The sequence below is a fragment of the Malaya genurostris genome, chromosome 2 (assembly GCF_030247185.1).
Source record: "Malaya genurostris strain Urasoe2022 chromosome 2, Malgen_1.1, whole genome shotgun sequence".
Classification (NCBI taxonomy): Eukaryota; Metazoa; Arthropoda; class Insecta; order Diptera; family Culicidae; genus Malaya; species Malaya genurostris.
In genome coordinates, this window is record NC_080571.1 from 209,789,174 (window position 1) to 209,801,753 (window position 12,580).

General features: G+C 38.4%; 1 protein-coding gene across 5 annotated transcripts in view; it reads left to right on the forward strand.

Annotated features, from left to right (window-relative positions):
* The window catches only part of LOC131427342 (cGMP-dependent protein kinase, isozyme 2 forms cD4/T1/T3A/T3B), a 554,292-nt gene that overhangs the window by 98,340 nt on the left and 443,372 nt on the right, over positions 1-12,580 (forward strand). For all 5 annotated transcript variants that reach the window (XM_058590437.1, XM_058590434.1, XM_058590436.1 and 2 more), the window contains one exon: positions 5,184-6,052. In XM_058590437.1, the coding sequence (XP_058446420.1) occupies positions 5,235-6,052 (818 nt within the window). In that variant the 5' untranslated portion in view covers positions 5,184-5,234. The remainder of the gene's footprint in view (positions 1-5,183; positions 6,053-12,580) is intronic.

Below are 12,580 nucleotides of genomic sequence, written 5' to 3' on the forward strand. Positions count from 1 at the left end.
CCCAACAGTAGCTTTTAAACGAGTCCAAGTTTGTTAAAATCGGTTCAGCCATCTCTGAGAAAATTGAGCGCGTTCAAATACAACGCTTTTTGTCGGTTACGTCACTTATACAATCATATCTCCGGAAGCAAAAGTCACAGCCTTTTGATCTTCAAACTTGATCAATGGCCCGACAGTAGCTTTCAAGCGAGTCCAAGTTTGTTAAAATCGGTTCAGTCATCTCTGAGAAAATTGAGCGCGTTCTAATATCTTCGAAAAGTGCACACACATACACACACACAGACATTTTCCGATCTCGTCGAACTGAGTCGAATGGTATTTAACACTATGGGTCTCCGAGGCACCGTTCGAAAGTCGGTTTTTCCAGCAATTCTAATACCATTCTATAGAGAAAGGCAAAAAGGTTTCATGCAATCTCCTTAACACTACCGCGGAGAGAAACCGGTTTTGAACTTTGGTGATTTGGAGTGCAAACTTTCTGCGATTGCTATGGACTGTAAGTGCTAACTATAAGTAAATGGAAAATGTTCGATTATATGACAAGCAGTGTTGTTTCACAAAGTTGTATACAGGTGGTTTTTGACAGTGCACACTCGTTGCGTCGCTTCCATCCCGCATCCACGGTGAATAGCAGTGTGCACCGGCAAAACTCCGATTCTAGAAATGAGCAAAACGAGTCATGATTTGGGGAAAATAATATATTTTCATGTTATGATAATACACCATGATTAAGATTTCTCCGATCATGATCCATTCGGACTGATTTCGTTGAAATTTGAACGTAATGCACTTGACGTTGTTGGGTATAACTTCAAGCGTATTCCTGCTACGATGGTAATTTTTGCAACATAGATTCAGGCGTTATGAGTGGTTTTTGCAGCGATGGTCATTTTTGCAACATAAATTCAGTGAAAAGCACGACTTCTTTTAAAATTAAAATATTCTGTTTTTTGAAAAACGACGACGCAAGAGATTGATTTTGTGTTTTAGAATTTAAACACTTAAACGAACTGCATGAAAAAACACGTGTGAATCAAACCTCTTAAAATCGAAACTCTGTCGAATTCTTGCAAAAAAAAATCGTCTTATTTATAATATTTAGGTGAATCAATACAGCTTGTGTTGTTATATCTATGAAACAAATTCATCAAAGTGGTTGAACAAAATATTTTTCTGATTTTCGTTAAATGGTGTTCCAAATTCACAATCGTTTTAAACGCTAGCTCTCGGAATATCATTGTAGCAACAATAGTCACATCAAATATGTAAGAATTCATGAAAACAAAATGTAACATTGATGTTTGTCAAATGAAAAGCGTCGAACTTTGTCGTTCTCATATGCAAAGCTGTAGCATTCGAACATTATAACATTAAATTGAGTTATCTTCTTTATCTCACACAACTCGCACATGTAATCACTTTGAAATACGAATTTAGAGGCTCTGTAGACCGAACGTTTTACAGTGAAGTCTTCTACAACACAGGGAACATGAATTGGGAATCCGGAAATAAGGTATCATTTCAATAAGAGATCATTTGTTTTTCGACTAATTGAGACAATGAACGATTCTCTCGCTTCTGACCATAGATAGAACCAGAATCTCTTCAGTAAATTTTTAGTTCTAAAGAGTGTCTTCGACACAGTTTGTGGACTACTTAGGAATATACAAATTTAACATATATTTTCTTCCTGGCTCCTCTAAGCCACTAAAGTATTATTAAGAATTAGACCTACGTTCTGAAATCTGAGACATTCAATGTTCGATGTTCGAACTTCGTAAACAGTGAATTTTTCCATACTGTTGGATATAAAGTTATGGGTATTTTCAGAACGGATTTGACGAGTAGATGTTTAGTATTTTTGTTTTCCGCATGCAGAAATTCGATGACGATACCACCATTCATCTCAGCTTCAGTAATCATCCGATATACTAAAACCATAAGTTAGAGTGAGATCTACTGTTTTTGTTCGAGAGCTACATTGACTCTACGAGTTAGATGAAAATTTGCTTCGAATTTTCTAGTGGCTATAACAGCAGTATCGCACAATTGTCGAATTATTTTTTCTCCGGTATTGTTTCTCATAGTCGAAGCGTAGATATTGCATTCAATTTTACCACAATTCGTGGATGATTTGCATATTGAAAGATCCATTATTCCATGAATAAAATTTTTAAGAGCGAGTTCTTTAGAAGTGAATTGATTTAATTTAAAGGACTTGTTAGTTGGTGCACTAACATTATTTCGGCCATTCTGATGCTCGATTTCTGGATGCACTGAAAATAATGGTCAAAAGACTTTGGAATTGAACTTCGCAACTGTCGAAACATTTTTTTAAACTGAACCCAAAAAATATTACAGGACCGAATACTTAACGTATCTAGAAGGAAATAGATGACGTCAAATATATTTCTCATATCAAATTCTCAAATAAGCTCCTTCTACGGCTGACGATCTGCAAGATGGGAATGCCAAAGTCACTATTCAGATTGACCAGCTTCAAACAAACGTGGTACCGATGATCGCCAATTTATCTAATGCCTTCCAGATGTGTGGTTCTACACCAATATTCTCGTGAATAAAAAAAGGAGCATTATTGTCGTAAAAGCTGAAAAAATGTTGAAAAAAAAATACATCAAATGGTTATGGTTGCGGTCAACTGCCATAAGGCTACTCGGCAGAATGTCAAATTATTTTTGTAAAAGGCAACTTAGGATTGAAGGAATAATTCTTCCATTGAAACTTAACTTTGTATTATTGCGTCGCCATTGAAATTTGCCCAATTTCAATGGATTCTTTAAGTTGATGATTCTATATACACCCAATCCTCCGTTTACGTAAACTTTTTTTTACGTTACCTCTTTTTACTTATCTCTTTTTACGAACAAAATCCCAAACAACGTAAACTTTTTTTACGAGCCTACTTCGTAAAAAGAGGTTTTTGCATACAATGAAAATCATTTCCCGTTCATTTATATTCCATCGAAATTACTACAATATGGATATTTTCGGAATGGGTTTTATGAGTAGATGTCGGAAAACCAATTTTCGAGGTGGTTCTGAATTCCAAAATAACGACTTCCGGTTTATTGATAATCTTCACAGTATAGGTATTTTCGGAACGGGTTTGAGAATGAATGTTAGAAAACGATGTTTGAGGTGGTCCTGAATTCCAAGATGGCATAGCCATCTGCTCTAGTCTTTTATATCCAGAATTTCATTTTATTATGGTAATTGTTCAGCAGTTTCAACAGTCTTGATAATCTGAAACTAACAATCTAAATTATAGCCGGATTAAGTAGAAAAAAGATTAGAAAGGTATTAGAATTGCTGGAAAAACCGACTTTCGAACGGAGCCTCGGAGACCCATAGTGTTATATACCATTCGACTCAGTTCGTCGAGATCGGAAAATGTCTGTGTGTGTGTGTGTGTGCACTTTTCGAAGATATTTGAACGCGCTCAATTTTCTCAGAGATGGCTGAACCGATTTGAACAAACTTTGGCTCGTTTGAAAGCTACTGTCGGGCCATTGATCAAGTTCGAAGATCAAATGGCTGTGACTTTTGGTTCCAGATATATGATGGTATAAGTGACGTAACCGACAAAACACGTTGATTTTTGCCGCTCTTATATATAAGGGTGCCAAAATTTTGGGATCACCTCTATTTTCGTTAATTTCTAGTGCTCAAAAGTTTAAGCACCTCGAAAAAAGCCTTCATGCAAAATTTGACCCAAATCGGACATGCTTAAGGGGTGCTGCGCGGTGGTAAAGGTTTGACAATTTTCGATCTTTGAAAAGCACCATAGGGGGGAGTACATGAAATTTCCTAAATCGAAATTTTTTTTTTGATGCCGAAACTCTTAAAACTGCATGAAACATCGAAATTTACTGTCATCTCAAAAAAAAATTTTTTTGAAAAAATCAACTTTCTGGGAATTTTCATATTTTTTCTAAGTCCCAAAAAGTCGACTTTTTCAAAAAAAAATTTTTTCGAGATGACACTAAATCTCGACGTTTCATGCAATTCTAAGTCTTTTGGCATCAAAATTTTTTTTTCGATTTCGAAAATTTCATGTACTCCCCCCTATGGTGATTTTTCAAGATATATGAAAATTCCACTAAGTGGACTAAGAAGGCTTTTTTTAGATTAGCATCACTGATTACAAATAGGCAACGCAAATGTCAAGCACTAGTTTGGAAAAATGATGCTGACTGTGTGACATAAACACTGAAGCATGCTTTTGTGAACTACTCGAATCAATCTGAATCAATTGGTGTCAAAATTAGTATCCAAAATTATTTAATAAAAGTATGAAACATATTTTCATGAGACTGTTATGAAAGAAGAGAAAGGCATTATCACACCACTAGGTGGATTGAGAAGGGTTTTCTACTTAATCCGGCTATAATTTAGATCTCGTGCAGATATTAGGCTACTGCTCCAAAAATGTAAGCTCTTACTAATGAAAACTGTTCCAAAAAATGCATATCGTGAAAGTAATGAAGTAATTCGATAAATATCGACACAAATTGTAAGGATTTTTTGGGAATAACCGAAAGCCGTCATTTTGGATTTCAGAACGACCTCAAACATCCTGTTCCGACATCTGCTCATCAAACCCGTTCCAAAAATACCCATATTATAAAAGTTTTCAAGGAATATCAATAAACCGGAAATCGCCATCTTGGAAATTGATCCGACCTAGAACATCCTTTTCCTGCAAATACTGAACATGTTTGTTCAATAGTTATCCATTATATTATAGGTATTTTTTGGGACAGTCTTAATCAAGAAAAAGGATTTTTGCTACGACAGACGAACTGCTATAAAACAGGGAACAAAGATGCCAATGCCAGCGATACGATGTCAAATTTCTGAAGACAGAAGTAGATAAAACAGAGACTAAAAAAATTAAGTCATTCATCTCTGACAACCGCACAAAAAAATATTAACCACTGCGCCCAAAACATTCTTTGTTGACTTTTGGGTTCTCGTCGTCCATCCAGCGCACGGCACGATTCGCAAATATTTACCACTCCTAACGGAGAGGTTGTGAAAATAATTGATGTTTCCTATTTCAGTAGTCCCAGAACCGTGGCACCCACATGTGCGAATCGTGCACACTCCCTCAGCTTCCGTCCCGGCTAATAATGTGCTATTTTTCTTTTATCTATTTCCAGATAAACATATTTTTATGACACTACGGGTTCGTGCCAGGAAAAATAGTGTGGATGCGCGTGTGTTTTGACGGGCTGTGCTTCGCGTCACGGCGCCCGGCCGTTGAGCAGGAGACGCAGACGGTCCTGTGCGGCGCAACCGCACTCGATACGCAGCATCTCGCGCGTTTGCTGAAGTACGCGAACTTTGCCGCTCCGACGAACGGTCTCGGTTCCGCGTTCGGTTCCGTCGCGTCCCAAAACCACCGGTCGGTCGGTTCGTCGAAACAGCAGCAGCAGGTGACGTCGCCTCCGGGTGTGTCCGGGTCGATTCCGTCAGTCGTTTCGCACGGTTCCGCGGGTGCAGATCAGTCGCCATCGCGGTACGTCGCTGTGTCAACCACGATGAACGACGGAAATACCGGTGGTGAATCTGCCGCCGCCGCCCCCGCTTCCTTCAGCCAGCAAAATGACACCATCAACAATAATCTCGATTCCGGTATCAGCAACATCAAGCAGATGGTGCTGCTCCAAGGGGACCTCCAGCAGAACCTTTACATCAACGATCCTGCCTGCTTGAATCTGACTCCGCGAGAACAGGAACTGCTGAAGGTGATTCAGGCACGGGATATTCGCATACGGGAACTGGAGGACTGCCTGCGGCTCAAGCATGAGGAAGTGGCCGAACTCAGAAGTCATCTGGACAAGTTTCAGAGTGTGTTTCGATCGAGTGCCGGTGCCACCGGGGTATCACCGGGGCACAGTGGCCGGAAGATCGGTGCCTCCGGTGTACAGCGGCAGCGTGCCCAAGGTATTTCTGCCGAACCGCAACGTGATATCTCGGTGCTGGAGCTGATGCATGTGGCGTTCCCGAAGTACGATAAGGAAGAAAGGTAAGTGATGGGATGGGTTTATTTGTTCGATTAACTGATTAGCGATAAGCGGGCTTGTGGCGTGCTGCCTTCGATAAAAACGTCAGTTATACCTATTCATGGAGTGTGATTTTCGAGTGGCGGAAAGATACGTCATTTTACCGTAGCCATTTTACCGGCACAGTCAGTGATTTCGTTGATCTCCTAGCTGAGTGACAGTATCGCTTGTCCGTATCGTTCGCATTGATAAGCGTCAGTAGCATTTTGAGGAAGCGTAAACAACAATAGTTTATAATAAATAATAAATCAATTGTTGGGTGCCGGAATAAGGTAGGCAAAATCAAAGGGCTCCAGGGGAGTTCGGATCGAACTCACCGATCGGTGTGTACACAGTTAAACATATTTTTAATTTGTTGATTTCAAGTTGCAGTAAAAATTCAGTTGCACACCGATGGCGAATTTCGTACAAAGATTCAAAAATAAACAGCAAAGTGCTTTTCGCACTAAAACCCGCTGCTGAATATTCGATTTCACTTATTTCTATTCACATAATCGTTGATTTACGAGCCGCCGTTAAAATCTCGAGATTTTTTTTTCTTTTTGTAGAATTATCACATCCCAACCGCAAAGCAAAAGGCACAAACTAAAGAAACTAGCCGGCTCCGCGCATCTTAACAACCTAATTAGATGAGATTAAATCTGCCGATCGAGCCGAGTGCTGATTAAATAAACCGAGCATTCAGGCATCATTCTGATGATGGAGGCCGCCAATTCGAAATGAAGTGCTTGAAACCGTGACTGACTGACTGACTGACTGCAGCAGCAGCAGCTGTTTTGTATTTTGTGGTTTACATCGGTTACGACGTTTGGAAATGGGGATCTTTGTTTTCTGATTCGATTGACGTATGACATACGAGGAAGGTCGAAGATGCTTCCGAAGAGATTCGTTTCGGTCGGCATCATCAGCTTTTGATTCGCTCACGTGAAAGATGTGTGATTAGCTTCGTTCTGGATCTAGGAATGCAAACGTGCATTTTAGAAACACTAACCGTACGTTAGAATCAGAAGCTCTCGACTGTGAATAGTTGTTGTTGGAAATAATAATTCAAACACTTTCTCACAGCAGACAATATCTTTATTCAGTCAGCTCAAGCTGGAATGGTTTCCATTAGTATAAGGTTATTATGAAGTATGATAGCAACTTACAATTTAGTGTTCTTTCAAATTTCAAATCAATGTTGGAAACTTCAATTCATGGAACATTTGAAGCGAACAATTACAACTGCTATTAGTTTAATTCGTGGTCTTTGTACCTATTCAGAAAAGTTTGTTGTTCATAATTGAACGCATTAAATTCATTTTCAAATTTTCGAAAACGAAAACAAAAATTTTGATGCCAAAAGGCTTAGAATTGCATGAAACGTCGAGACTTAGTGTCATCTCAAAAAAATTTTTTTTTGAAAGAATCGACTTCGATGTCAAAATTTTTCTAGGTCCCTGAAAGTTGATATTTTCAAAAAGTTTTTTTTTGAGATGACACTAAATCTCGACGTTTCATATATTAGAGCGGTAAAAAACATCGTTTTTTGTCGGTTACGTCACTTATACCATCATATCTCCGGACCCAGAAGTCGCAGTCATTTGATCTTTGAATTTGATCAAATACTTAGTAGTAGCTTTCAAAGGAGCATAAGTTTGTTGTAATCGGTTCAGACATCTCTGAGAAAATTGAGTGCGTTAAAATAACTTCAAAAGTGCACACACACACACAGACAGTTTCCGATCTGAGTCGATGCTCCGTTTGAAAGTCTTTTTTTTCAGCAATTCTAATACCTTTCTATAGAGAAAGGCAAAACAGAATAAGAAACTGATCGCGAATATGTTCAGTTGTGTTACTTTTTTTAGCGTAGAAAGTTGATCATAGGTAGCACATGGGCTGAAAAGGGCCTAACAAAGAGAAAACGATGTTCTGGTTCAAAATTAACTTTATTATCATCAAGATAAACGCAATCATTCCAGCGCCGCTCTAACATTTCAATATCACTTTTGTGGAACGGTTTGTCTTTTACCTCAAAATAGGACTCAGTTTCAGCGATAATCTCTTAATTCGTGCAAAAAATCATACCGTCAAGCATTTTTTGCAGGTCTGCGAACAGCCTGTAGTCACTGTGAGCCAAATCTGGCGAATACGGTGGATGTGGGAGCAATTTGAAGTTTAATTCATGTAGTTTTACCATTGTTTTGATTGACTTATGACACGATGCGTTGTCTTGATGAAACAAAATTTTTTTCTTCACCATATGCGATCGTTTCTTTGCAATTTCAGCCTTTAAACGCTCCAATAATATTCACTAGTAAAGTTATTTATTTTCTCAAGATAATCGATAAATATTGCACCACGCACATCCCAAAATACCGAGGCTATAACCTTTCCAGCCGATTGTAGTGCTTTCGGGCACATTGGACGAGGTTCACCAGTTGCTGTCCACTCAGATGACGATCGTTTTGATTCCGGAGAGAAGTGATGAATCCATGTTTCATCCATTGCCACATATTGACCCAAAAATTCCGGTTTATTACGTTTAAACATGGTCAAACAGAATCATCAACACGTTCTCGTTTTTGGTCAACAGTGACCAAACGCGGCACCCACTCCGAACAGAGCTTTTTCATTGTCAAATGCTCATGCCATATAAAGCCAACGCGTTCTTTTGATATCGATGTCGGCTAACGCACGCAACTTCACTTTTTGATCATTCAAAACGCTTGAACGAATCATGAAGCAAAACACGAAATTGTTCTGAAAACAACAAAAGAAGCGTTACTCTTAGTACAGTAACTTACAAACTAATGAATAGAATCTCATGAAATTATAATACCTGTCATTAAAAGTTTAATATTAACTCAAAACAGGTGACTGCAATAAAACTAGCATCATCTATGTGTTAGGCCCGGGTTTTTTCAGCCCATGTGTTATGTGAAGTTTCTTTTAATGCACTCTCCTACTCCAAGGAGCTTCAATTAGAAACTCCCTGGCAGTGGGCGCAACTAATCTTAGTAATAAAAACTTCTTCTAATAACTTGTAGAAGAAAAAATAAAATCATAACTAAACAGTGCTTCTCTGATGAGCATTTAATCATTTCTAAAATAAGGCGGAAGCTCAGTTGAAAAGATTTCCACGTGCAGCGTCCTTAGCAAATTTGCTGGTTTGCATTGGCGCAGCAGTTTTTGTTTACGCGCTCTTGGAATGTGCTCGGGGTTGCTGAGGTGTTTTTTGTTTACGCGACACTGAGGTGCTCTGCGTAAACAAAGAAATTTCACGGACAACCGCGGTAACGTTCACGATGGTCTCGGGTTTAGGCCGAACAGCTAGTGAAATGTTAGGAACATAAAAACCACTAGTCGAAAAAAATCAGAGTTCAGTTCAGTAGAGTTCAGCTCGGTTCAGCACAGACCAGACTCAATTTCTGAAGAATTAAGTGAAAAGTTAGAGTTCAGCTCGGTTCAGCACAGAGCAGACTCAATTTCTGAAGAATTAAGTGAAAAGTTAAGTCTAGTTCGGAGTGTAATACAGTAAGCCGTAGGAGTATGCATAGTGGGCATTGTGAGGGTCAAGTATCAAGTGACCTCAAAATCAAGCAAGAAATAATGTTTTCGGAAGGCATCTAAAGAAGTGAAAATTGCTGTAATGAATAGAGATTTAACAGATTCATGTGTAGTGTTTAAGATCACCATGAAGTGTTGTGAATAGATTTTCTAACTAGTGGAGTATGCACTAGATTGTACTGCAGTAGGACATACGTTCATATGTGCGTAAACTTAATGATATGCCGAACTTAGTGAGACTGCGTGAAGTGTTAGCCTTATTAACAATCGTTAGTGACTTTTGTTAGATTGTGGGAAAGAACTCCCAAAACAGCCTAATCCTGCACTATTGAGAATAAGTAGCTGTTAAGTGAAAAGCATAAAAAGATAAACTATAAACTCAGAAAAAAGGTGAATTTCGTGGTATTACTCCGTATAGAACTAAAAGAAACGTCATCTTCGTTATTCTGCCACCCGCCACCGCTCGGCCGGGAGCCTACACACGCTATGCTACGCTGCTACCTGATCAATAATGGAGAACAAAATTGTATCTGAGGTTGTTTCGTTTTGATGTGGAACACATTTTTATTTTCTATATAGGGGTGCAAATCAGAAACTCAAAGAAAAATACACGTAGAAATATGGTCAGATTTTAAACACTTACAGCTCAGTATATTTTGTATCAATTATTAATATTATTTCATCATTTGATAGGAAATATTTTTACGTTTCGATTTGAATGTATCAAGCCACTTATTTTAAATTATAAATTATTGAAATTTTGATTAGTAACGAGCAGTGTCCTATTTTGTCTGCTAAAAAGCTCCGGCATATCGGATATCCCTGCCATAGACGACGGTTTTGAAGGAGTAAGCGATATATCAAAGGGATAGCATCGCTCTGGTTGGTCAATCGATGCAAAAGCGAAGCTGTTGGAAGCACTCGAATCTATAAATAGAAGTAAAATTATAGCTAACGTTTCAGTCCTACGTGTAGCATGCTAGAGGTAGGTTGTTGCTAGACAGCAAGACAAAAAATGTTATAAAACGATTTGAAGCTTTAATTGGTATGCTCTGATCCTGTGTCATGCAAGCGCGGATGAAATTCCATGTTATGTCGCCTGAGAAATTGACAACTACCCAGGATAAATTTTGAGTGTTTAAGATCAATTTCTAATTTATATAAGATGATCTCGATTGATAATGAGAAAAAGCTTCAACCGAAATCGCAGAATGGTAGAGAAAATGAACTCTATAAAAATAACTGCTTGCATACAAAACTTGAACACAAGCTTTGCGAAGAGAAGCTTAAATATCAAAATTGTATCGCAAGTATGTACAAAGATATAATTGCATACATTTGGGATATTGGTGTAATTTCGTCGGCTATAAAACAAACAATGTTCGGTGTTGGTTCCTAATCAAGATCAATCTAGACAGACTCTCGTGCAATTGCGGATTCAAAAGTGTGATGATTGATTGAACTGTTTGATTGTAGATCATTGCCTTGTTCCACATCAATGGCTCGAACAATCCCATGGGGCTGATCCTTGTAGTTTTTGGAAAAAGATGTGCTCAGAGACAGACTTCGAACCTGCGTTTTAATGCAATCTGTGCGTAGATGTTGTACCATTTCCGCCATCCTGAGTACCGGTCGTAAGACGCCTAGGATTTGGATCATTGTTCGATGTACGCTTACCAATTCGGTGCTGCTGTAGAAGTGTGTCTACCACTGCTCAGGGTGGCGGAAATGGTAAAACGCGTATGCACGGATTGCATAAGAGGGCAGGTTTGAGTCCTGCCTCTAAGCTTATCTTCTTCCAAAAAATCATCTTTTCTGTGAGTTTTTCATTCATTTGGCTTCTTCAATATATGTTTCCACTCAGTCATGGCAAAACTGAAATTTCTCTAGTTTGTAGATTTTGATAATTTTGGATCAAATTAACCCGTATTCTGTTTCAGGCTTCAGAAGCACTGGCAATGGAAGTCAAAAACTTCAAAATCGTGCTTACTTCGATGTATTAGAAAATGCTTAATCGACCGTTACAACCTTGAACTCAGTTTGTGTTCGCATCTTATTTGATACAGTCGAGACAATAAAAACAACGACAATACAGTGCAGTGAACAAAAGAGTATAGAAAATGGGCAAATACGATTTACAAAAGCCTGAAACTTGGCCTACAAGACCAATTTCAATTTGTATTGATTTCAAACGCTGCACAGTTAGACCAGCAGCAAACGAAATTGAAATCTTATTTAAAGAATGAATGGATCTAGACATTAATGATGTAAATGAGATTCAATTCCACAAGACGTTTAACTCTGTGTAAACTTGAAAGAGATACAATTGCAATCACTTCGGTTAACAACAAGGTGCGCAGTGTTGAGTATGACAATGTTGAATACAAAGTTCCTGTGTACGTGGTGGATGATGCCATAGAAGTAGGGGACAGTGTTCGGTTACCGGCATCCTTTTATTTTAAGCTCATAACTTCTCAATAAGTGCACATTATGCGGACATATATACAAAACTTTATTATCAATTTAGTAAAGTGATAAATTTTGGCCATTTCAAATAAGGTGTTCGGTTATTGTCACCTCAAGAAATTTCGTTAAAAAGCGGAAAATATAAGTAAAGACTGCAATTATTAAAAAAAAATTGAATTTATTTTTTTCGGAGGCGTTTTGGACAAAAGGCTCTCTTAGCCGATGATTTGGATTGTGGTGCCTTTGGTGTTGATTTGGTCGGCCTTCCACCGGCTTTGCGGTATTGATTTTATTGGCTTCTTATCCACTAATTAATGGCATTAATCAATGCAGTAAAGTTCATTTTCCTTGATTTTGACGATTTGTTCGGAGTCGCCATGACTAACGGAACCAGAGAACCAAAGTTTTTACTTATAAGACGGATATTTTGAAGCTGTCGATTTGACCACGTGTTGCATATCACCCGAGATGCCAGT